Source organism: Beta vulgaris, chromosome 7 (assembly GCF_026745355.1).
Source record: "Beta vulgaris subsp. vulgaris cultivar EL10 chromosome 7, EL10.2, whole genome shotgun sequence".
Lineage (NCBI taxonomy): Eukaryota > Viridiplantae > Streptophyta > Magnoliopsida > Caryophyllales > Amaranthaceae > Beta > Beta vulgaris.
Window position 1 is genome coordinate 7,892,799 of NC_079208.1, and position 26,840 is coordinate 7,919,638.

The 26,840-nt window shown below is 35.6% G+C and overlaps 2 protein-coding genes across 5 annotated transcripts in view; one reads left to right on the forward strand and one right to left on the reverse strand.

The window, feature by feature from the left end:
- Window positions 1-15,483, forward strand: part of LOC104898576 (protein SHOOT GRAVITROPISM 6) — a 48,924-nt gene extending 33,441 nt beyond the window's left edge. For 3 of the 4 annotated variants that reach the window (XM_010685669.4, XM_010685670.4, XM_048647937.2), the window contains 21 exons: window positions 1,390-1,628; window positions 2,309-2,418; window positions 2,520-2,648; window positions 2,740-2,814; window positions 4,597-4,730; window positions 4,825-4,897; window positions 5,002-5,133; window positions 7,320-7,501; window positions 7,588-7,710; window positions 7,787-7,847; window positions 7,954-8,049; window positions 9,496-9,596; window positions 11,272-11,377; window positions 12,264-12,377; window positions 12,470-12,544; window positions 13,151-13,249; window positions 13,364-13,435; window positions 13,631-13,716; window positions 13,799-13,892; window positions 14,481-14,588; window positions 14,879-15,483. In XM_010685669.4, coding sequence (XP_010683971.2) covers window positions 1,390-1,628; window positions 2,309-2,418; window positions 2,520-2,648; window positions 2,740-2,814; window positions 4,597-4,730; window positions 4,825-4,897; window positions 5,002-5,133; window positions 7,320-7,501; window positions 7,588-7,710; window positions 7,787-7,847; window positions 7,954-8,049; window positions 9,496-9,596; window positions 11,272-11,377; window positions 12,264-12,377; window positions 12,470-12,544; window positions 13,151-13,249; window positions 13,364-13,435; window positions 13,631-13,716; window positions 13,799-13,892; window positions 14,481-14,588; window positions 14,879-15,025 — 2,356 coding nt within the window. In that variant the 3' untranslated portion in view covers window positions 15,026-15,483. The remainder of the gene's footprint in view (window positions 1-1,389; window positions 1,629-2,308; window positions 2,419-2,519; window positions 2,649-2,739; window positions 2,815-4,596; window positions 4,731-4,824; window positions 4,898-5,001; window positions 5,134-7,319; window positions 7,502-7,587; window positions 7,711-7,786; window positions 7,848-7,953; window positions 8,050-9,495; window positions 9,597-11,271; window positions 11,378-12,263; window positions 12,378-12,469; window positions 12,545-13,150; window positions 13,250-13,363; window positions 13,436-13,630; window positions 13,717-13,798; window positions 13,893-14,480; window positions 14,589-14,878) is intronic. The other variant, XM_048647936.2, reaches the window with a different exon arrangement.
- Window positions 15,484-16,649: 1,166 nt separating this feature from the next.
- LOC104898578 (UDP-glycosyltransferase 73C2) lies at window positions 16,650-18,870 on the reverse strand. Its single transcript, XM_010685671.4, has one exon. The coding sequence runs from the start codon at window positions 18,305-18,307 to the stop codon at window positions 16,808-16,810; it is 1,500 nt and encodes a 499-aa protein (XP_010683973.2). The 5' UTR covers window positions 18,308-18,870; the 3' UTR covers window positions 16,650-16,807.
- Between the last annotated feature and the right edge of the window lie 7,970 nt (window positions 18,871-26,840).

Below are 26,840 nucleotides of genomic sequence, written 5' to 3' on the forward strand. Positions count from 1 at the left end.
GTGTGCAGAATGTGTTGTGGATTCACAGTTACAACTTACCAAGTAGCTAAACGTTTACAGTGGCAGCTTTAATTCAAGTAGCTACAATTTATGAAGTAGGGAAATGCCTAATTCCCAATAAGGCTTTCCAGCATTTCTAAATCATTATGCAATGAAGCTTATGAAAACAGCAACGTCTAGGGCCTTTCCATACTGTTTTGTCAAACACATTTGAGGCAACATGTTTTGAATGCCTCAACATATGCTTGTGGATCAAACACGCTTATTGTCAATAATGTTAATATAATAATTTTTTTTGAATCTTTTTACTTACCTGAAGCTCTTTTTCTGAAACAGAGTACCTGACCCATCAAGCAGCTGGCCTCTTTCCTATAGCCTCTGTCCTCTCACCCTACTTATTTTCTCTTTTTGCAGTTTTACATTTTTCCCTCCACCTCACTAAAGCTCTACCCACCAGGCCACCATTTGTCTAGCTGAGTTTTGCTATATATTTGTGTGTTTGGTGCTCATCTCTCAGTTCCTTACTCCCTGCTATTCAATATCTCTTTCTCTTGTTCAACTTTGGTGCCTCCCCTTTGTTTCTTAGCTGATCTGCTGTCACATGACATTTATTTCTGTTATTGTCTACCACGCTGATTTCTAGATCTGTAATTACCATGGCAACTATAGTTTAATCTGTGGGCTGATATAGACGAATAAGAGATATGTGAGATATGTGTCATTCTGACCCAAGGAGAAAGCAGGGGATAGTTCAAAAGTGAATCTAATTTTCGAAGCTAAGAGAGTATTTATGTCATTCTTTTGAAAAGTAAAAGTATACTTTAAATATGTGTTTGTAGAACTTAAATTTGTTTCTTCATCCACCACATTAGAATTTGTCCTAAATCCATTTAAAACCTTCTGAACTTCTTTGACTTTGACAAGTGTGGTAAGCCGATCATGGAGCTGCATTCATCCGTAAAGCCAAAATTGCCAGCAGAAATTGAAAACTTCTATTCATTGATCTAGAAAGATTGCCCTTTATTAGCTTTGCAAAGGATATGTAGACTCCATTAATATTCTTTTTTATGAAGACGCTTTCAAGTGCTAACTACTAAAACCAGCTATATTAGAACTTGATTATGTATCATATGGAAGTATGGTGAACACAAGAATGCATGTCTTTATATATTTTATTATATGTAATGGTTTGTCTCTTCATGTACTCTTTATTAATGCAGCTATCTCTTCAGATGTAATTTCCTATGTGTGAATTTCCTGTAACACAAAATTTTGATTCGACAAAGAGTGTTGTTGTTATTATGCTTATCCGCTGTAATTTGTATCTGCATTTGAAGACTCATATTTTATTCTTAGCTTCTGTAACAACCTTAATTTTTTGTTGATCAGTGGGGAAGATGGAAGAAGTAGAACAGAGCAGCTGTTGCATATTCTGAGACAAATTGATCCATATGTTTCCTCAGCGCTAGAACATCAAAGGACAAGAGGCTGCCAAGCTGCACATGAGATGCTTGTTAAGTTCCATAAGCTGTGCACGAGTGGGTTCTGTCCATTAGGCTGCCATGGAAGTTGTGTACACGGCAAGCATATTGACCGTAATCTGCTAGGCAACTTCCAAAACTTTCCAAGTAATCATGGTTCTTGACTTGTCTCAACTGATTAAAACTTGAAGATGACATGTTTTGCAAATATCATTTATTACAATTTTTATGTTTGCATTTTCAAGAGAAGTAGTTAATGGGACCAAGGAAAGAATTGCAGAACCAAGTCGCTTTGTTGTGGAAGCGGCTTGTAGCGAATATACAGAATGGATCACAGCCAAAGTGGCGGTTTTGAGCTCAGTTGTGTTGATATTTTAGTTTGAAAAGTATTCTTTCAACATAATATGACCAAACCTATCATAATATGAGTGGGTTTAGACTTTGGATATTTGGTGATTGATTTATTATCTGAAATAATATGTTTCACTGACTAACTAATGAATTAGCAAAATGTTTTTGGTAATGTTTTGAGTCAACATTGCATAACAGATGACGTGGAAAGAGAATGACATGATATCAGTTGTGATGTTCTTCAATGGGGCACTACACTCATTGGAGGCTGGTTGAATTTTATGATTGATGTGATCTCTTTTAGTTTCTGGGCCTTTTGAGATAGAAAAGATTGTATATTTAGCGTCTGAAGATGTTTCTTTTTCATTGACAACTATCTTTGGAGGGAACAAATGTACAGAAATAATTACACTTTCTAATTTTTTTCTTTTTCTGAATCCACTGACATTAATGCATTTTCCTTGGTTTGATTTCAGCTGTTTTTGTATTGCCTAGTCGCGAGGCCTTATCTCTTGGAGATAGGGTCATTGTCTATCTTCCACGCTGTGCTGATACTAATGCTGAAGTCAGAAAATTCTCATCGCAGGTTGTTAGGATCTTGATGAATCATTTTGTATATCTTTGTTTTGAAGGTGACACTTACATGACACATTAATCTGATTGACGGGCTTTCTGATTCCCGAACAGATTCTCGATCTCTTCTTCAGCATAGCCCTTTCACTTCCAAGGCCAACAAATTCCAATTTAAATGCAAATGTGGAAATTTATTATGGAGCCTTGTCGTCTCTGGAGGATGTTATTGCTATGTTGAAAAGTGTGAGTTTATTTCTAGTTTACTCTTACGCTGACACTTGTATGATTCATGATCCTATGAAAGTGTATTCCCTTAATCCAAATCTTTCTACAGGATGCTTCCATTGATCCATCTGAAGTTTTTAACAGGGTGGTTTCATCTATTTGCATATTACTCACAAAGGATGAGGCAAGTTCTTCTCTTTGTCTTTGTTTTTTCTACTTTTCCTTCCTCATTTTTAGATATTAAATTGTATGAATAAGCATGCAGCTAATGGGAAAAATGCATGCCAATGGATACATTAGTCAAAGAGATAATAGGATAGCACCAAAGCGCTAAGCTATTCGGACTCTAAGCTAACCCCAAACCATATTGCCCATACGGCCATACCTACGTTGATGACTTAGGTGCAGACATGGGTATATGGGTTGGATTACTCAAGTTGCAGATGAAGAAATCAAATAGGGATGAAAAGCAAAAGTCCCCATGTTATGGTCAAAGAAATTTAGATTTTAAAACTGAGGCATCAAATCGAGAGGAAGAATATGAAAATTTGGGGGCTATGGTCTCTGGTGAGATTGTTTTGGTTACATTCTTGGGATATTCGTCTGATGGCCAGCGTATGTAGGCTAGAGAGAGACAGAATTCCCAGCCACGTGTAGAAAGAGAGGCTGTTTCATTGTTGTTTTTGTTTTTGTCCTCTTTGCTATCTTCTCTCTCGAAAAACGATAGCAGATGCCTACAGCCTACAGGGCTAAGATTTTTGTTTGTGAGAATTAGTAAGTGAATAAGTTTTGGGCCCAGAAGAGTAAAAATACGTACTTTTTTCTTCTTCTTTTTTGTGTGCAAATTGGGCCTTAGCACTCAGCTTTAGTTATACAAGCAATAGTGTTCAAGTGGATTTATAAACTGGGTCAATATTCAAGATATTTTCTTTTAGGGACTTTTCCTTATAAATATCAAACTCTTTTCTTATAGAGTTTGTCTTGTAAGAGACCGTCTACTTTTAAATTAAAATTAGGCAATGGTAAGTCCAATATTAAAAAGAGAATTAGCTCAATAATGACTAGGTTAATTTCTTTCGGTGACTAGTTGAGTCCATTTAGTGAATAAGTCTAATTTTATGTTAAAATTAAACCGTCCTTTTAATAATTTTTGTTTCTTATATAAGACTAGTTTCATGTTTTCTTAAATGAAAAAGAAGCATAATTTAAAAAAGGATACGGAATCGTAGATAAATTATTAACCTAAAGATTTAATATTGAGGAGATTAAATTTTTGTTTCTACGAGTCGCTTGATATTAAGTTGTTTGTTTCTACGAGTCGATATCCCACATTTTAGACACCTCGTGTCACCGTGTCCTTGATTCAGAATCTTCTACGTCGGACTCTAGGATCCGACACTTGTATCTGAATCCAAGCATCATAGTAAAAGAGAAAGGAAGACGTCCCACAAAATCTAATAACCAGAGGGGCCTACCTTAGAAAATATTGCCATTTCTCTTTAATTACAAGGCATGGGATAACGAACCACCATGACTGTTGCTGGAAAGTTATGATGTACTAGGATAAAGGAAGCTCATATAACTAATCAAAGATGTGTTACTTTTACAGCTCCTTTGCTTCAAAGCACTTCTTTTGTGTTTCTGGGACTGAAATATGATCCAGCCAAGTAAAGAATAACTGTTTTACTCGAGGCTGTCCATACATGGATGTGGTTCATGTATGTGTTAAGCCTCTTAGAGTTGACTCTGAAACAGCTTGTGATTGAGTGATTGGAAATAGTTCTAGACTTTGATTGCTGAGTTTGTATCTCATGGGTTTTTTTATGCTAAGAAGGGTGGGCTGCATAGATGTGTTTGTGTTAAGTTAATCTTCGAACAAGTAGCTTATTGTTACAGGAAAATTGCAATTTAATGTCAAAATCAATAGTTGTGGCTTGCAAGTTCTGAAATTTGAATTTACTCTCAGCTTGTTGCTGTATTGCATGGTTGTACAACTGCTATATGTGACAAAATCAAGCAATCAGCAGAAGGTTGTATCCAAGCCGTGATTGAATTTGTGATGAAGAGGAAGAGTGAGCTGAATGAATCTGATGTTTCAAGGTTTTCATGCATATTTTGATCTTCAAACTTTCCTATTATTTCTTATGGTGGAGAAGACGTCTCTTATCTGTGTGTCGCATTTTTCCTCCTACAGGACAACACAATCCCTTCTCTCTGCTGTAAGTCACGTGACTGAAAAATATTTGCGGCAGGAAACTCTTAGTGCTGTATCCTTTTTTTTTTGACTCATTAAGATGTCCGTTGCAGTCGCATAGTCATATGAAAATGTGACATCTAATATTTTGAGATGCAATTCCTTAATCGTACATAGATATGTGCTCTAGCCGAAAATACTAGTTCAGAAATTGTTTTCGATGAAGTCTTGGCTACAGCTGGAAGGGATATTGTTACAAAAGACATATCTAGACTACGTGGTGGCTGGCCAATGCAAGATGCATTCTGTGTGAGTCCATAAGGGTGCTCATTTGATTATGCAATGATGTGCTTGTGCATCACCTTGATTTTCCTTTAGTATGTTATATCTTGCCTCTAACCATAAACAAAACAAGTGTAAATGGGTATATGATTTGGTTGGAGTGATTCTTTGGATGTCAAAGGATGAATTTGCATCAGATATGAGTTGTCTTTTACAAGAGCTTTCCATCAAAGAACAAGGAAAGAACCATATCACCCAATGTATGCTGATGATTTTCTTTGATTCTGTATTTGTGCTTTGTACATAAGCTTGCATTAGTCTCAATGATATGTATGCCACCTACAAATTGTCTTCTTTATGTATGATGTTTGGATCCTGCAATTTAGTTGGTAATATTATGCAGGTTTAGTTGCAGCTCTTTGCTTTCCTATTTACATCCTTTTTCGCTGGTGGACTTTGCATCAAAGACTTTTAACACTATCCATAATTTGTCAATATGGCAATTTTTTTTTTTCTTTTTAAAACTATTGGCAGCATTAAGTTTCGGTGCATGATATGGATTCTTTTTCCTTATCCATATTGGTTACATCTTCTTTTTCTCTTTATAAAATACACAGTTCTTCTGAAAATGTTAAGACCTAACTTATACTGGTGCAAAGAGGAGTTAGGAAACCCTTGAGAGTTGAGACACTGGTTGGAATACTTCTACATTAATCTAATATCAAATGGGGGCATCTGCTCCTTTCAATGAGCCACTCTAGCTATTCATGTGAAATAGAGGTCTAAGTTTATAAGCTCACTATAATATCTGCTGACTTTACTTTCAACCTTCACCTATGCCACCTTCCGGAGGGCCATAGGATTTCTTTGCTAAAGGTTGGCCGCACGAAGGGATATGTCCCACTCCCCTGCTTTGGACATATTCTATGTTTTACGCTGGTATTATGTGGGTGTTTTATGCTGCTTATGGAACCCTACACCATTTCCAGTGATGGCCATGGTTTTGCTGCCGGCTGCTGCAACCATAGGTCGAATGACTTCAAGGATACTTCACTTGTGCTCCTCTCTTTCACACATGCACACAGAGTGTGTGTGGATGTGTGTGTGTATATGTGTATTTGTGCGTGTATGGTGTGTCTATGATTGCTGATTTGCTGCTGTCTTTTCTCCTTTATTCAGCATGTTCCCTTCGATGCACAATTCTATGCTGAATTCAGAATAAGTGAGAACTTGTCAGTGGCAGTGAGGGTTTATAGCTCCCTTTGCTATGGGAACACTCATAGGTGCTTCAATGTTGTTCTTGTCTATGCTGCTTGTGGAGGACTGAAGAGAGAGTACATAGAATGATAGAACTATGTTATGTGGTTTGACAAAGGCAATTATTAACATATGAGGATGGGAAAAGGCAGGCGGTCATCAGGCGCATGCATCGCTTGTGGCCCGGATTCTGACTTAGAGGCATTCAGTCATAATCCAACGCATGGTAGCTTCGTGCCACTGGCTTTTCAACCAAGCGCGATTACCAATTGTGCGAATCAACGGTCCCTCTCGTACTAGGTTGAATTAGCATTGTGACACTATCATCAGTAGGGTAAAACTAACCTGTCTCATGACGGTCTAAACCCATGTCACTGTTAGTCGGCGAACCCTGACTATGGAACTGGAAGGGGGCGAACCCTGACTATGGAACTGGAAGGGGGTTGTGAGAGTATGGAATGGCCTATATTGCGGAAATAAGGTTTGGGGATGGCAGGGGAGAAGTGAGGCTTGTAGGACAGAAGGGAGGTGGCACCATTGTAGTGGTGGATCCACTTTAGAGATTTTGGTGTCCCGGAAGATCAGATCCCCAGGTTTATTTTTATATTTTTAATTTTCATAATATTTAAAATTTAATTCTAAAATTGAATATTTAAGAGGACATCTAAAATTGAAGAGAGACCCCAATTTTTCGTCTGTATCCGATACTTGTTGGAGGTAGAAGAAGAGGGCTTGAACATGGAAGAGTAGGTAGGTTGTGGCCACTACTTGTGTTTGTTATTCTATTTTAGCTGATGATGAAATTCAGGATATTATGTTTCTGACAAGTGGTTGCTGATAAGCTCATTCTTTTAAGCAGGTTCAATGACATGTGTATATTATTTAATAGGTTGCTAGAATCTATATTTTGTTATCCTATTCAAAGGTTTGTAATTTCTCTAGTTTGAATATTGCAGGCTTTTTCTCAGCACAGTGTACTTTCAATTTTGTTCTTAGAGCATGTGATATCAGTCCCTACCCACACTCCTGTGAATAGAAATATAGCCGAAAAAGGAGATGGTTCAAGTCATGGTGTTAACAAATTCTGTGAGAATGAAATATTGCAGGCGTCTATATTTGCTCTCACAGCCTTCTTCAGGTCTATATGTAGCTTAACAAATCAATTATTGTCTATGTGGTGTAATATATTATAGTGACTATAATAGCAATAGAATATTGTTGCAGGGGTGGTGGAAAAGTTGGAAAGAAGGCTGTTCAACAAAGTTATGCTTCTGTCCTTGCAGCACTTACTCTGCAACTTGGTAGCTGTCATGGTCTAGCTAGTTCGGGTCAACCTGAACCTCTACGGTTAGTTCTGCATTAGAATTAAAGTTCTTGTGCTGGCAAGCCATCTTGCTTAGTTCCCCTCTAAACAATTTTGCAGAGCTCTGTTAATTGCATTTCAAGCATTCTGTGAGTGCGTGGGAGATCTTGAAATGGGAAAGGTTTGTGGATTTAAATTCTCATTGGTGGTCTTTTTTTCTTGAGAACTTTACATTTTCAATTTGTGGAAGCTGCAGCTTGATAAATAACTGTATTGCTTTTTATAAGATTTTGGCAAGAGACGGGGAGCAGAGTCAAATTGAGAAGTGGGTGAATCTTATTGGAGATATAGCGGGTTGTGTGTCTATAAAGAGACCAAAGGAGGTAATATGACAGACTGGGCACTAGATATATTTTCTGCTCTGCATCTTTTCTCCAACATGTCAGTCTAAAGGAATGTAACAGTTGTAATACATGAAACTTTTTCATCATTTCTTGTGAAGTCATCTTTGAGTGGCTTTGAATTTCCTTTATATCTGGATGGTGGTTCCTGGCAAAGCAGCTTTGTGAAAGAAGCCTGAGTACTGAGGAGCATTTTTTGTCTCTTTCCTCTTTTTTGCCCTCTCTTTTACCCAGACCCGTCTAGAATTGTGCCGACCTAAAACTCCAATCTTTTATCCGATTCAAGATTTTAAGTCTTGAACAAAGATATTGAACCGCAGCCTTGGAATTGAGTGGATCTTTTAGCTGCAATTTGAACTAAAAGGTGCAAATATTGATTTTATCAGATGTTCAGAATGCGTCAGATCCTAACTTCTCAATATCTACCATCTAGAGTACAATTACAACACCAGTTTACTGGTTCTTGCTGTTTTAAAACATAAAAAAGTTTTCTATCTGTGACAAAGTAAAGAATAATTTGTTACTCCTGACTCTTGAGTTACTCGCTATTTACTTAATTTGTGCTATCATTACTGAGGTCGAAGTTCTTCCTTTTCCATTTTTACCTAATTATTGTAAAGTATCATATATCAGGACAAATATACTTTCAGTCATATATTTGCCTAAAATAAAAAGCTTTCAGTCATATATAACTGTTCAGATTTTTCATCCGGTACCCCTGAGTTTTGCTTAAATTTAGTGGGTGTCCTCTTAATTTGAAAAATGCACAAGGTACCCCTGAGGTTTTTAATATTCATCAAAATCCCTTAATGACTAAGGCTATGTTTAGTTCACCTGAAATTTTCTGATCTGAACTTATTTGATCTGAACTTATTTTTTCTGATCTGAACTGATCTGATCTGATTTACAAGATCTTATCTTTTAGATTTTTCTCAATATATAAGAAAAAATAGTCATGTGGGGTCTTGTTTGATTCGTCTCAATGAGTACTTTATTAATATTTAATTATTATAATTTTTACTAATATGTAATGAAAGATTTTTAATAGTAATAATGATTTTTAAATATAAGCATGATCTGAACTGATCTGATCTGAACTTATTTTTTCTGATCTGATCTGATTTGATTAGATCTGAAATAAGCAAAAATAAGGTGAACTGAACATAGCCTAAAGGTCGTCAACTCCGTTAGTCATTAAGCCCAAATCAACATAATTAACCCAAATAATCCCTAATTAACCTAATTAATGCTAATTAAATCTTAATTAGCTCTAGTTAGACCCTAATAGTTAACTAATCCCCTGAGATAAAATCAGTGGGTGTGAAGCATGGTATTACGATCCTTGTAGTGCTACCATGCTACTAACTTATTACCCTAGTGGGGTCATTTTGCAACTGTAAATTTATATTTTCTGCCCAACTGCCACAGGTTCCTGCGATCTGTTTAATTCTAAGCAAGTCCCTAGATGAACACCAAAATTTTCAAAGGGAGGCTGCAGCTGCTGCTTTGTCTGAGTTTGTTCGCTATAGGTATGCCTGCATTAACATCCTTCTCTTTTTATTTGTAATCGGGAATTTATTTTGGAAGGTATATTAATATATAATTTTTCTGTCTTGCTTGTCTCTGACATTTAGAATAATGTATTAGCCAGAAAACACTACTGTACTGTAATATCATCTATTTGTCTCAATTATTTATGGAAAACTTACATATCCTTTATTTGAATGTAATGAACCTATCCTCTCTTCTCTGTTTATACTCGACAAAAAATGAAAACGGATCATTAGTCAAGACTCGGGTATTCGGAGGACTCTTCTGACCCAAACGGAAAAGATAGAAATATACATTATTATGAAAAAATTGTTGGCAATAGAGTAATATCCACCATGTGGCAGTCTCCCTCTTTCAATAGCTCTTAATCCTCATACAATTAGAAAAAAGAAATTCAAACATTGTCAATATAAAGGATCCAGCCCGCGACTTCAAGTATGAAACTTTAGAGACTTATTCACAAATTCCCTACAATATTATTGCTTCTTTTATCAAAAATAAAGATTATGTTATTGGTCTTTAATGTTGATCAAGTGTAAAATTCAGGGAATTAAAACTCTCCCGTTCCGTTACAAAACGGCAGTTCTGTAACGGATTTTGGATTTGCCGTTCCGCGAAATCCCGTTACGGAACGCCATAATAAAATTGACATACTTCTCGCCGCGTTGTCCGTTCCGTAACGCGGACTCGCCGCGTTAGAACGATTTTATCCCCGTTACATCCGTTCTTTTCAAACATTGGCCAATTTTTTTATATGATTTAATTATATAGTTGAGGAAACATGATATTCTATTATTTGATTATATTATGTTGTAATAATGCTTCATAAACTAAAAAAATGCAAATAAGGTTAAAACATATTAATGTGAATTTTTTAAAAAAATTCATGCCGCATCGGCCGCGAAACGTTCTATTTTGCCGTTACAAGCCGTTCCCGCGACAACGCGACCGTTCCCGCGACTGCGACCGCGAGCGAGTTTGTTAATTTTTTTATTGTTGTGGATTACATGATGTAAAACTCCCTTAAGGAGAGCGCCATGTGGCAACGTTTCTGACTTAGGCACGCCTTTTAATATATTAATATAGATGATGTTAGTAAAAAGAAGAATACGTGACATTCTATTCATATATAGTTGGGAATGGATCTTGACTTAAATTTGTGGTGTTCTGATCTCATTGTTTCTTGTATTCTGAATTAGCATCCCATACTTCGATTTCTAACATTATAATAATGATACAGATTTGGGAATTCCCACATAACTTAGATAATTCTCATCTGACTTCAATTGTGGGGGGAAAATACAAACTTTTATCAGATAATAGAGCTTATTCTAAGGAAGGACTATCCCTGATACCCAGAAAGAATTTCCTATCTCAGCATTGAGCTCGTTTCAGTTATAGAGTTGTCAATTCTTTATACTAAATATATGCTACACCGATTCACTGACACTTGTAATAGCTGCCAAATATTGATTATACATGAGGTGAAAGGATTTTATTAATGCAAAGCTGTGGTTGAGCATTGGCATGATATTATATATCTGATGCAACAAGTTTATGTTTGATCTTTCCCCACTCCTAATCTCAGGAAGTGCATGCTGTATGTGCTCTTCATTGATGCTCATTAATGAATTTTTTTCTCTAATGCTGCAGTGACGGATACGATTGCTTGTTAGAGCAGATGGTAGAAGCATTGTGCCGCCATGTGTCCGATGACTTGGCTTCTGTTAGACGGCTTTGTCTTAGAGGACTTGTTCAGGTAAGAAATAATATCTTATTGGAACTTATTTTGGAATGGCATTGCTGTTTGTACCTAGCCAAACAATCCCAGAACCGATTACTGGCACCAAACCCGAGTTTCACTAAAAGACAATAATCACATCTAGACTTGAAGCTGGAATAAATCGAGCACAACATGAACCGAAATTTTATAGTTTTGTCTAAGTTACCTTTCTATATAACTATATTATACTATGACAACTAAGCCTTGAATGTTATACAGCATTAGTACTAACCTGAAATAGCGCAAACCCAGTTCATATTGAACCCAGAAAAACCTGACGATCTAGATTTTGACACAACCTGATGCCAATCAGATCCAACATTGACCTGATCTGATATTGACCCAATCTTTGACATTGATGAACCCATACCCAATCCCATCGAAATATCACAACCTTTATCAATAAATTGAACTGAATTGACGCATAATTGAAAAGTTAAAAACCGATAAGTCAATCAGATTAATTTCGAACAACAATTAAACTGAAACCAACCAAATGCAAATCGCAAAGTAGGCTTAATTTGAACCCGACTTTGAACATACCAAAGTGATCTGGCTGAATTCTGCGTATATTACTGGCTATTTAGGTTACTTATTCTCTTTACTATGCTATTGATGCATATGTAATCGGATGGTTGGATGCAACCAGCAGAGTTCCTTAGTCTGTTGCATCATTGCATGTAATCCTTTGTTGATTTTAGTAAAATGTTTGACGTATTGATCCACCTGTCGCCAGAATTTGATATAAATACTGCGTGTAGCCGTGTAGGTAGTAGATATGCCTTAGATATGCCTTTTCTTGTTTGTCACTGTTTTTCTTCACTTCCGGGGGTCTCAAAAGTATCTCAACTTAATTATGCAGATACCTTCTATTCATATACATCAGTATGCAGCTCAAGTGCTTGGCGTGATACTAGCTTTACTTGAGGATTCAGATGAATCGGTGCAACAAACCGCTGCGTCGAGTCTAATTATGGTAATTCCATGAATTCTTTTCATGTAGCTTCCATGAGTTCACATGTGATCTGGCTCCACCCTGATAATTGTTTGTGTATATAAATACTATAGGTACTTGACTCATCACCCGGTGAATCAGTAGAACCAGTTCTTCTTAACCTTGCTGTACGAGTTCGCAATCTTCAAGTGAGTTTCTCCCTTCGTGCTTCTTTGTTTTGTCTATATGGCCGTGTGAATGTGAACTTTGGCAAATTGTCATGAAGCTTAATCCCTTTTCTAGACAACGTTTTTGTACCATCTCTAGATATTCTTAAGGGCACAAAATTTAGGAGTTATGCCTACTTTTTCTAAAGAAAAGGAAATTTTAATTGATAGATAAAGAACGAAAGCACTAATTAGTAATTACAGCAGAAGTAGTCTTCAGAAAAGATCCTGAAGGAAATAGAACAAGATATTTTAACTCCTTGGGCATGGTTATTTAGGAAATGGACTTCTACTTCCTGTTTTCAAATTTTTATCCTCACTTGATTCTTTTGCCCTCTTATCTACGAGTTCAGGAAATTAGAGCATGGTACAAAATTGTTTGTTCTCTGCATGCCCCCTAAATAAAGCAACAACAAAAAGGCATAAGATTTCTCCCTTGACCTACTGCATTTGCTATGAAAAATATTCTTGACACCCCCTCCCCTGGTTTGTGCTGGTTTGCCCAACATAATCCAAACATTAATAATCCATAGCCCCATAGTATCTCTTGAGTACCACCTACTCACACATATCAATACCCTGGAATAGGTTAGCATGAATACAAAGATCAGAGCTACATCTATTGCAGCTTTTGGAGCACTGAGCAACTTTGCAGATGGCGCACAGCATGACGCCTTCTTAGAGCAGGTGCTTTATTCCTGGTCCAGCTTTTTACTTTCATTTACATTCTGCTCACTGAATGAAGGTACTAAGCTAGCATAGCTTTATTCTTTAAATTCTGATGTTGGTCATTTGTCCCAGGTGCATGCTGTACTACCGCGTCTGGTTTTGCATCTTCATGATGATGATATCCGCATTCGTGAGGCTTGCAGGGTATATTATGACTGACCTTGTTTCTACTCAACCTGCTCCTCCTTTATGTCTGGTCCTCTCCCCCAAAACACCCCCTTCCCCTCTTTTGCTGTGGGGGGCATATAGGAATATGTGTTTATGTGTATGCTATCTACAGCCTACAGGGCTACAACATACTCTTTGGAAGAAGATAACACATTTTTGTTCATTTGGCAGAAAACACTCAAGCAAATAGCCTCATTTGTGGACGTGCAAGGAACTTCACCACTTCTTACTACCCATTATTTTCTTTCTGATCATCGGTATGATTGTGTTTCCAATAGCTTTAGTTGTCGATGACCCTTTTGCTATGTTTCACTCCAAATGTTTCTTCTGATTTTTCAGAAGTGACTATGAAGATTTTGTAAGGAACTTGACAAGGCATTTCACTCAACATTTGGCTTCTAGGATTGGAAGTTACATGGCTACAGCTATTCAGGTGCTATCTTGCTCGGCAATAGTCTCATACCTACTTTTAACTATGTCGTGTTTTTAAGGAGTTAGCTTCTCTGCACTTTCAATTATTAATGATGAATTGATTGTATTATTAACAATTTCACATAAGCAAGACTGCTCCCGGTTTCTTTTGTTTGATCGTATGTTCTTAGTAGTATTCACTACTTGATCTTTAATATATATTGCCAATGTTTAAATTCATCATCTATACAACATTCAAAATCTTGATTCCGGTGTGTTGTGTTGTGTGTGTGTGTGTTGTGTGTGTGTGTGTGTGTGTGTGTGTGTGTTGTGTGTGGTGTGTTGTGTGTGTGTGTGTATGTGTGTGAGAGAGCGAGCAAAGGAGGCAGACCTCAGTTGGTTGTGGCATGATGCATCTTATATAGCCATGTCTGAGGGAGTTTGCCAAGTAGGCCAGTTAATTCTCATGCTTTTGTGCTGATATTTCGATTTTCATCAGTCACAGATCTGCTCTCAGATTTTCTGTGTGCAGAAAGTTTTGTTGATCACTTTTTTGCTTGGTAAGAGCTTCTGTACAATGATCTCTAATGCTAACTGCTGAATAATGCAGGCATTTGATGCTCCTTGGCCAATTATTCAGGCGAATGCCATGTACTTCTGCAGTAGAATGCTCTCACAAACAGATGATCAACGCATATTGGCTCTGTACTACTCACAGGTTTTTTCTCACCTAAGGCTGGGAACCAAGATTCTCTACAAATCCTCAATTATTCCGATTCTTTTAGTATTAGTAATTTGGGATTGCTTATCTATGATTTGACTATCAAATTTACCTTGCTCTTAAGGTAATATTAAGTTCGAAATCTTACGTAGTAACGACTGCATTTTGTGGCTATAATACCTTGTCCACACATCCAGTTCACGCATCTTCTCGGAAATATATCTGTGAAAACCTTTGCTGCATGATTTTGAAAGCATCCTAAGTTACCCAGTTGGGAAATTGTGCAGGTATTTGGCATGCTGGTCAGCAAATTGAGTCATTCAACTGATGCACTTGTCCGAGCGGCATGCTCTTTGTCATTGGGAATCTTACTGAAGTCTAGCTATTCACATTCTTGGACATCAGCTCGCCTTGACCAAGCAGAGTTGAACTGACAATGCCCTTGAGAATGTTGTAATATCTAAACATCGGAATGAGCTTGCAAGATTTGGACTTTGTGTCTTGGAATATAAGCTATGTTTCATAGCTGCTCACATGAGGAATTATTGAACTTCTTTTGTTGGTGAAACTATTGTCTACCTGGCCAGCTAGAACAAATTGCTCAGACAAGTTGTTCCGTCCTATAGTCGGCAGAATGTACAGGAAGTGATCTCGTACTAACCACTGAGAAAGGTGTACTCAAGCATGTAATTTTGTAAAAAGACCATGTGTACAGTTTTTGGTTATAGGCAGAGATTATGGGATGTAAATGTTGCTTGCTGTGTTCAATTGAATATAAAGTCAGAGTATCACAAACAAATATCAGGAGATTTTGTTGAACCAGTTGTATTAGTTTCATCTACCCTTGTACGCTAATTTCAAGGAAAATCTTGGGAACTTTTTTTTCTTTGTACTGGTACACCGTACAATTCTCTGTTTCTTTGCAGTACGATTTTTGCTTCATGTCCTCTCTTATTGTTGCTTGGTATTGCTGACTGCCAGGGTGTCTCATTCATTGATCTTCAACCTTTCGGTGCTTGTACAATTTGTTCCTAGAACTGTTTTCTCGATTGCAGAGTATGCAGACAGTCTGTAACATCTGTAACAGAGGGACGTAGCGTATTTTGAAAGAACTTATTGTCAACCTGTTTCCTATATGAATCTATCTGATTCAGAACTTGATCATGTTTTACACTTTTTCTTTACAGGTGAACTATGTTATTAGTAGGTCACTGCATGGTCGTGCAGAAGCAGTAAATGTAGTGATCGGCAGACTGGTTATGTTCACCTCCAGGCTCCAATGTACAACTGGCGACACGTCTGCTAGAGGTATCTGTGGGCCTGAAGTGACCAGTGGCAAGATAACTTTGTAATATGCATGTGCAAATAGTTGGTTTTTTGTATATCTAGCGCATAGTATACAGGTAGTCCATCACACAAAGAGAAAACTTCGTACATTGTGATCTTTTTTGTAATTTGTGGTGACTGCACCCTGTTTTATAAACTCTATTGTGTACAAGTAGTGATGAGCAAAAGCAATGAAACTTCTTTACTGGCATATCTACATTCTTCTTTGATCTAACTTTTTAAACTAGGTTCAATATGTGCAAGTGCATGCATGACATTTACTTGGTTGTCCGTAATTATATGTCATGATTGTTGGACAGAGAGTGGCAGATAGGTAATAGTAACTCCTCATAGAGCCTTGAAGTGGGATTTGGTTGAAGGTATATTAGCCACCATGGATGAAAGTGGGATTTTGCTGAAGGTATAGTAGCCACCATGAATAGGCATGTGAAGACTAAAGAGAAACAATCAACTCGTGGTAAAAAATACTGGAGCGCGTAATGGCAGCTCAATTCCTTTAAATCTGGGCCCTTCCCACGCCTCTGTTACCATGACGACCATAATCATAGTCATATGGACCTATACCCAGACTCCTAGTGATGGAAGCTTACAGAATTTGCACAGTTCTAATTTCATGTCAGTTTTAGTACATTTCTCATTCCACACATCCATTCAGATGCAGGCTATTTGTGTTGTTGCCTTCTGTACACCTTAGCAAAATGAACAGCAAGGTTAAGAATATATAAGAGTCGTGCATGTAACATTTGACATATAGGTATCAAACAAAATTAAACAGGTTGAGATATAGGAATCAAACAAAATTAAACAGGTTGATATACAGGACAAACAGTAGAACTCTAAATCAACACAACTTCGACGTATTGTGATCCTCAACTAACTTCTGCTCTTCCTTTCTCTATCTGTTGGATGACTTCTTGAATCATGGCCTTTAAACTTCTGTCAGAAGATCCGCCCTCTTCGACTGCTTCTTTTGCCCTTTCTGCTAGCGACTCAGCTCTTTCTCTCATCTCTTTTCCTCCTTTTCCGTCATCCATCACCAAGTTAACCGCACATTTGACATGCTCTTTCTTTAAAACAATCCCTCTTATCTCTTCACCTGGTTTCATCGTTGGGTTTTCAACTCTGACACTGATACCAATCCTCAATACTTGCACCACAAATTTTTCATTTAAAAATTGCTCTGAAAACAGAGGGCATGTAACCAGAGGCAAACCATTAGATATCCCTTCAAGAGTAGAATTCCAACCACAATGCGTCAAGAATCCACCGACTGATGAATGAGACAGTATAAGCACCTGTGGTGCCCAACCCAGTATAAGTAAACCTCTGTCTTTAATCCTTTTCCTGATACCATCTTCTTCTATCAACCTTTCCACCTCTTCTAAGTTTTGCTCCTCTCTCAAAGCTAAAACAAAAGGCTTCTTCGATGCTTCCAACCCTAGAGCAAGCTCCATAAAAAGTGATGGCACAACGTTACATAGACTTCCAAGACAAGCATAAATTACTGATTTAGGCTCATGTAAATCAAGCCATTTTATGCATTGGTTAACAGTAAGTGCAGCTTTGTTGCCTCTTTCTCCTTTATCCAATTCATCCTGATTGCAGAGTGAAACAGGGCCAACACACCATACTGTATCCTTCCCTTTTGCCTCCTTATACCTCTTCAAATACTCTGATTCGAGCTCATCGAAAGAATTCACTACCACACCAAACGCGTTTCTCTCCGCTTCTCTCATTTCCACTCTCAATGATTTGCCTGCTTGGTGTACTGCATTAGGCACCTGAGTTCTTGTGAGCTCAATTCTATCAGGCAAACCCGGCACCACAAACGATTCAGTGTCCGAGTTTACAGCTCCAACCACGCTTTGGGTGATGAGATTGTGCAAACTTAGGAGAGAAAAACAACAAGTTCCATGAAAAACTATCCTTGGAATGTTGAATTTCCTAGCAACTTCAGTAGTCCAAGTGAATCCCAAGTCAGAGATTAAGCAACTTGGCTTGGGTTGTAACTCTGACAGCAAATTTTCCACAGGTTCTTGTAGCTTTGTAGCAGCTTCAATGAATTGTATTGCATAACTTAGTGAAGGAAGTAAGTCTACATTTTCACATCCTTCAGGTAATCCAGACTCTTGCCAAGGGAATTTAAGCTGAGATACTCTTATATTAAGGCCCTGTTTGGTAGCACGGTCTATAGTTGATTTGAAACGGGTGGCATTCACTGGGGTTGTGATAATGGTAATTGTTATACCATGTTTTGCTATCAGCTTAGCCATGTCTATCATTGGGATCATGTGGCCTGGTGCCATTAATGGAAGCATCACAAAATGTAGATTTTGGTTGTTTCTCAAAGCCATGGCTGATTTTTGCATGACAGGTTGATTAGTTTGTATATTTTGAGGGTATAATGAAGGTTGTCTGCTAAGGGTGACTTGTGACGGTTAAATTATTGATGAATTCTGTGACATGACATGTGAACCTTAAACCTTTAGTGCTTTGACATAAGCAGCTACATAAGCAAAAGGTATACATGTGGCGTATTATGGTCAAAAAATTATAAGCGATCAAGGTTTGAAATTGTAACCTCTTATTACTAAGATTTAACTTGTACAATTAATAATTAAAAAAAAAAAAAAAAAATCAAGGCTAGGCTCTGATTGACAGGCCTCTCTAGTTGAGTACTTTCATTAAGTCTTTGTTGAAGAATCTGGTTTGACAGTTGCAGCTTCCATCGGAATCCCTCGGACTAGGTCCTACTACTCATGCTTGAAGGGATATTGCTAAAAGGGGCCAACTAGCAATCCTGTTACAGGCGGAGGAACGCTCGCGAATCAGGATTACATAGATGAGGTTTTTTGGCAAAGCCAAGTCAATTTCGAGTGCGTTAGGAATTCCTTTTCGAACTGGAATTCCCCCTTAAGTAGATATTTCGTTTGTCTCAATTTATAGTTTTTGTTTCTTCTTTTGCACGAAAATTTAGGAATTTATCATTCGTTTTACATATCTATAGTACCTATATTGGAAAGATAAGAGTTCACGTGGAAGTATAAATATTACATGTAACCACAACTTTTCATTAAAAAGAGGATAAATCATTAAAAAAAACTAATATGAACCCGGTGCACACTAATTAGTATGCACCCGATCCATATCACGTGAGTTTATGATAGTGTATATTGATATGATATAGTGTATGTTAAAATGATATAGTGTATATTAAAATGATATAGTGTATATTAAAATGATATAGTGTATGTTAAAATGATATAGTGTATATTAAAATGATATAATGTATGTTACAGTGATATAGTGTATGTTAAAGTGATATAGTGTATGTTATAATGATATAGTGTATGTTAAAGTGATATAATGTATGTTAAAGTGATATAGTGTGTGTTAAAATGATATAGTGTGTGTTACAATGATATAGTGTATGTTAAAGTGATATAGTATATGTTAAAGTGATATAGGGTGTGTTAAAGTGATATAGTGTGTGTTAAAATGATATAGTGTATGTTACAATGATATAGTGTATGTTAAAGTGATATAGTGTATGTTAAAGTGATATAGTGTATGTTATAATGATATAGTGTATGTTAAAATGATATAGTGTATGTTAAAGTGATATAACGGGTCACGTGTCTGGGCCTGGTCCACACTATTTTTAGTGTGAACCGGGTCCTCGCAAGCCGGATTGTAAATCATATAAGTGTCGAAAAGTCATGTGATTATAAGCAACTAATATTTCAAAAAATTACAATTTTTGTATCATTGAAAAGTATTTTTAAAAAAACACTTTAAAACAACATCCAAGTATGATATATCTCAAATTTTGTGAAAACTAGCAATTTCTCTAAAATTCCCTAATATAAGTAAGATGCATGTTATAAATCCCGTCATTTGTTTTGTACATAAATAATAAACAATCAAGAGTCAACTAAAATAATCAATAAAAGAAAAACAAAGCGTTATATGACCACACATAATGATAACAGTATAGCCGGTTTACATATAAGGCATTATTGTATCTTGAGTTACTAATTAATATACTAAGAGCTGGTTTGGTTCACTATTTCTAGGGTACAAGAAACGGAATCAATTATTGATACCTTTTCTTCATGTTTGGTTCAACTCCTTACCAATTCATTACCATTACTTGGTGGTAATGGACTCCCCCAATTTGTTACCTCCCCTCCCTCTCAAGTAACAAAATCCATTAGTCCCGTCAAAAAAAAAGTAACAAAATCCATTAGTTGGTGGTAATGGTTACCATTTCACTTCCATTCCATGGCTTGAACCAAACACCCAACAAATGTAATCATTTTTATTACCATTTCCCTTCTTTATTTGTTTCCATTCCCTTTCCATTCCATATCTTGAACCAAACGACCCCTAAGAGTGGTTTATCATCGTCCAAAAACAAATGAGGTAAATTTAAAAATAAATCTTTTGGTCTGAACGCTCCAGCCATGGAGAAAACATCTGCCCAATACGTTTTCTCCATGGCTGGAACGTCCAGGGCTCCAGGCCAGACGTTCCTGCCATGGTTGGATTATATAGGCCAGGCGTTCCTTAATCACCGCCCCCAATAAACAATTTCACCTCTCTACCAGATAACATTGCGTATACAATCGGCGATATGGTGAGGTTAGTGGTAGGGTTGGTGGTGAGCGACTTAAGTGTAGTAAAATGGCATGGCTGAAGTAAAAACAAAGGTATGAGTATAGTCTATACATAAATATACTGAAAGGCGTTCTTAAACAAGGACTGTGCCACGTGGCGCTCCCCCTAGAGAGTTTTAGTTTATGTAATTCATGTATAATAAAAAAAAGAGTTCGTATTGTGTCGGACTTGTCCGACACAATCAGCCCGTCGGACCACTTCACTTGAGTTTCAGGTAATTTTCATTTTTTTTCAGGTAGTCTTCATTTTTTTTCAATTAGTCTTCATTTTTTTCAGTTAGTCTAAATGAAAGTAAGTTACCTCTAAATGAAAGTAAATTAGGTCTAACTGAAAGTAACTTAGGTCTAACTGAAAGTAACTTAGGTCATTTTTTTTCAGGTAGTCTTCATTTTTTTTCAAGTAGTCTTCATTTTTTTTCAGGTAGTTTTCATTTTTTTCAGGTAGTCTTCATTTTTTTTTCAGGTAGTCTTCATTTTTTTTCAGTTAGTCTTTTTTTTTTCAGTTGGTTTCAAGTATTTTTAAACACCAACTGAAACATATAAAACACCAACTGAAAGAAATAAAGAACTAACTGAAAGAAATAAAGAACTAACTGAAAGAATAAAAAACCAACTGAAAGAAATAAAAACGAACTGAAAGAATACAAAAACTAACTGAAACAATACAAAAACCAACTAACCTTGCTTTATTTCTCGTCTCTGATGTTTATGAGGTGTAGAACAACAAAGCCCGAATCATTGTTAGTAGTACATAAGCAGTACATACCCTAACATTACTCTTAATTTTGTACAGTATTAATTAAGAACAATGGATGTGATATTAGCGACGAGAAATATGCGGTGTACAGTAATGCCTTCAATGGATGTGATATTAGCTATAGTCAGGAATCATCATTTGTAAGGCTAACCTGCCTACTTGGTTCTGCAATTTTTTTGGCAATATGTGCGTGAGAGTGCCAGTAAGAGGTTAAGAATAGGGGTTGGGAAATTTGCGTAGAGCATGACAAAAAAAATTCATAATCATCTTACTGTGTTACTGCCACCTCCGTAGGTAGTGGTGTAACTGAGGTAGGTTTTTCCGGCGACATTTTCTCTCTCCTCAGTCCTCAATATGGGTGCGTAAATGGTGTTTGTGGGATGCGACGGAGTTAATGGTGGTTGAGTGAGAAGGAGGGAGGGGTAAAGGGAAAGAAGGGCGGCGAAGTCAGCATTCTCTTACTAAGGCCATTTGAGTATTGGGCTCAGCCCGTCTGACAGTAAGTATTGGTTCTGACAGTAAGTATTGGTCAGACGGTCTGACCCAATACTTTCACTAATAAAAATTATAAATTGCATTGCATAGGTTTTGTTCCCGTGACTTCAAGTTCATATATTAAAGTTGTAACCACTAGACCCAAGTTGTATTTAGTGTTATCATTTAAAGTACAATAATAATAAATGAAAATTTTTTCTTATCCGGGACAAACCCGAGCCTGCCTAATAATTAATTTGTACTTTCAAATGTGTTTTGGGGCGATTTTAATAAGTTTGAGGTGACGTTTAATATTCTAAAAAAAAAGTATCAACTATGCTAAGTTGAATTCCACTAATTATTCAGGTCCATCTTTACATGAATGCATTACCCAATACCCATTGCGGCATTGCTTTTTTCCCTAATCTACGCCCTGATGTAACCTTCTTACAATTCCGATATAGCGAAATTTGGGACGGTAGTCCGTAGATATAGAAACATTGAATGTGCATAGTGTTGGTGGGGCAAAAGAAAACAAACTTTTCAGTTTGTAACGGTAGTCCGTAGATATAGAAACATGAAATACCATGGTGGTGGACCTGGTGGTACTGGTTCCATTCCATGAATATCGTCAGTAAATTTTGCATGAGAAGTTTGACTTCGGGAGTTGGTTTATAGCGGAAGAGAGAGGAGGAATGATAAAACTATATCAGATATAGGCAACTTCTCCCATATCACCAATATAAAATTGAAAAAGTAATATTGTGAAAAGGTTGAAGTACAAAAATAATGTATTAAATTCAGAAAACATATATTATTCAACTTTTTGAATGTGAGAAAGGGAATAGAAGGGGAATGGAAAGGAATGGAAAAAAGTGACATCCCCTCTCTCTCCTCTCCTACAATTGATCTGACCAAACAGAAAGTCATTCTCCAAAACTCCAAAATTCTTACAGTTAACTTTATTTTTATTATGGAGAGAAATAAAAACTAAATTAAGTGGGAAATTAAATGTTGTTGAATTGTGGAAAAAAGGCCTCGTCAATTTAGTTGTTTTGAAGATATTGTGGAAAATTTGGAGAAGAAAATTGGGCTTTCATGGAGGTCGAGAGCTGGGAGAAGAATCAAAAATCAGATAATTCAGAGATGAACAATGCAATACAAAAATCAGATAATTCAAAGATGAACAAAGCATGCGTAGAAACACAATATGTATCTGCATTGTACATAAAAGACATGACCATCACATATGTTGTTCAGAATATAGCCTAACTGATAAACAAATACCATGTCTTTATTTTCATTAGTTAATAAATTGATAATAATAACATTAAGCTACTAAACATTTATATTAAAAAAATTGTTTTTATTTTTTTAAACAACAAAACCATCATATTTTTAAGAAAACAATACTAGTGTATAATCTTAATTTGTGTGAGTTATCATCCAATAAAATCATTTATATACAAATAAACCTTATAACATGTATAAATTAACCAAAACGAATATTACATTGAACGTTAATGGAAAAAAAGTTGTTGCATATTAGTTCGTTTTTCACATCTGAATGATTGACTACTAATAACACTATTTTAATGTGACTCTAATAATTTACGATGGGATTTATTAAGAAAAAAGGCATGCGTGGAAAATGTTCACATGAACACCATATCTATCATATTTGACAATATATGGCAACGCAGAAACACAATACGTTGTAATTATAACACCATTTCTATCTACTAGTGTATAATCTTAATTTTTGTGACTTATCATATATATATACTAATAAACCTTTTAACAATAAATTACCCAAAACCAATATTATATTGAACGTTAATGGAAAAAAGTTTACGCATTTCATTTTTCAATATGAGGGATTGACTACTAATAACACTAGTTTAATGTCACAAACATAAGTAATTTACGATGTGGTTTATTAAGAAAAAAAAGGCATGCGTGGAAAAATGTTCACAAGAACACCATATCTATCATATTTGACAATATATGGCAACGCAGAAACACAACACGTTGCAATTATAACACCATTTCTATCTACTAGTGTATAATCTTAATTTTTGTGACTTATCATAATATATATATATATATATATATATATATATATATATATATATATACAATAAACCTTTAACAACAACCCAAAACCAATATTATATTGAACGTTAATGGAAAAAAAGTTTACGCATTTCATTTTTCAATATGAGGGATTGACTACTAATAACACTAGTTTAATGTCACAAAATAAGAAACGATGTGGTTTATTAAGAAAAAAAAGGCATGCGTGGAAAAATGTTCACAAGAACACCATATCTATCATATTTGACAATATATGGCAATGCAGAAACACAATACGTTGCAATTATAACACCATTTCTATCTATTAGTATAATCTTAATTTTTGTGACTTATCATATATATATACTAATAAACCTTTTAACAATAAATTACCCAAAACCAATATTATATTGAACGTTAATGGAAAAAAAGTTTACGCATCTCATTTTCAATATGAGGGATTGACTACTAATAACACTAGTTTAATGTCACAAACATAAATAATTTACGATGTGGTTTATTAAAAAAAAAAAAGGCATGCGTGGAAAAATGTTCACAAAAACACCATATCTATCATATTTGACAATATATGGCAACGCAAAAACACAATACGTTGCAATTATAACACCATTTCTATTACTAGTATAATCTTAATTTTTGTGACTTATCATATATATATACTAATAAACCTTTTAACAATAAATTACCCAAAACCAATATTATATTGAACGTTAATGGAAAAAAAGTTTACGCATTTCATTTTTCAATATGAGGGATTGACTACTAATAATACTAGTTTAATGTCACAAACATAAGTAATTTACGATGTGATTTATTAAGAAAAAAAAGGCATGCGTGGAAGTTCACAACAAGAACACCATATCTATCATATTTGACGATATATGCAACGCATAACACATACGTTGCAATTAAACACCATTTCTATCTATTAGTGTATAATCTTAATTTATTTGACTTATCATCCAATAAAATCATATCTAGATAAACCTTTTAACAATAAATTACCCAAAACCAAATTATATGAACGTTAATGATAAAAAAGTTTACGCATTTCATTTTTCAATCTGGGATTGACTACTAATAACACTATTTATGTCACATATGTAAGTAATTTACGATGTGGTTTATTAAGAAAAAAAAGGCATGCGTGGAAAATGTTCACATGAACACCTATCAATCATATTTGACAATATATGGCAACGCAGAAACACAATACATTGCAATTATAACACTATTTCTCTCTATTACTATATCAATTTCGACAGTACATAACAATGGAGAAACAAAATATGATGCAATTTTAACACCATATCTATCATATTTGACAATATATGGCAACGCAGAAACACAATACATTGCAATTATAACACTATTTCTCTCTATTATTATATCAATTTCGACAGTACATAACAATGGAGAAACAAAATATGTTGCAATTTTAACACCATATCTATCATATTTGACAATATATGGCAACGTAGAAACACATTACATTGCAATTATAACACTATTTCTCTCTATTATTATATCAATTTCGACAGTACATAACAATGGAGAAACAAAATATGTTGCAATTTTGACACCATTAGATATGTTGTTGACAATATAGCGGAAATGATAAACACAATATGATGCTTCATTTAAATACAAAATGATAAGTTCACATATTCATAAACCATAATCATACAAAGTACTTAACTTTATCCATACAACCATTAGAATGCTAAGTGAGGTACTTAAAATTACACTTGCATTAGATCGTTACAAAAGAAAGCAATCCGACGCGCAAAATACAACGAACATGTCATTGTTATCTATCCATTTCGCTGTGAAATCTTCCTCCACCACCCCTGACTTGCATTAAACTATCGGCTACAATTATGAACAAAAATTGTTAGAATTAAAATGTAACTCATAAACTTAAAAGTAAAGACCCAATAACCAAATAACCATATACTTACACCCATCGAAGTATAACATATGCTATTGGGTGTATCATCTCCATCGATTTATTTATGAAATATGTTCAGATTGACTATGCCATGCCACAATTTCTTAAATCAAACACTTTGAAGAAGCTTCGCATCATAAAGTAAAACAACTAAGCATACCAACCGAAAACTTTATTCCTGGCACTATTAAAACAACTGATGCACTGCCCATCTTAAATCAGTTACGAGGCACTCAAGAATTTTTTACCAAAAACTATTAAGGGACTTCATACAAGACTTAATATCTCTGCTCAACACACTCTAACACCTGAAATAATTTTTTTAAAAAATTTCACACTTACCGCTCAACACACTCAACAGCAAAGTTCTATAACTTTTGTTCCTACATACTTCATGAGCTCATGTCATAGGTTCATGAGATGTTGCTTCCAACTATCAAAGGCATGTGCAGAACGAATGTAGATTAGTCACAAGGACCTAGAAATTTAGAATAATTTACGAAGTTCTATAACGTTTTGTAATGTTTTTAGGTGAACTGCTAAAAGTTCTATAATACAAAGTAATATAAATTACCGGAAAATAAGCAATTTCAAGAAGTAAAAAGTCAAATTTCAGAACAAAAATCACCATCAAATAACTCGTATCAAATTTCAGAGCATAAAACCCACTCAATTTGCTCTAACACCACCATAAAACAAACCCACGAATGGAAAAAACATGAAATTTGCTACTTATAATACACGAAATTAAGACATGTTTAGAACTTTAACATGCAATTTTCATGAATTAAACCCACGAAATTTAAAAAATCCAAGAAATTTCATGATTTAAACCACACAATTTTCAAGTAATTAAACATACCTTCAATTCACGAAAAAACACAGTTACGCCTCTTTCCGGCGAATGCCGGCTTCAAACCTTCCGGTTCCGGTGGGTGGGTCTC

Bases quoted from the DNA above. Each gene is read 5' to 3' on its own strand.
- LOC104898578 (XM_010685671.4), bottom strand. From the start codon at position 18,307: ATGCAAAAATCAGCCATGGCTTTGAGAAACAACCAAAATCTACATTTT.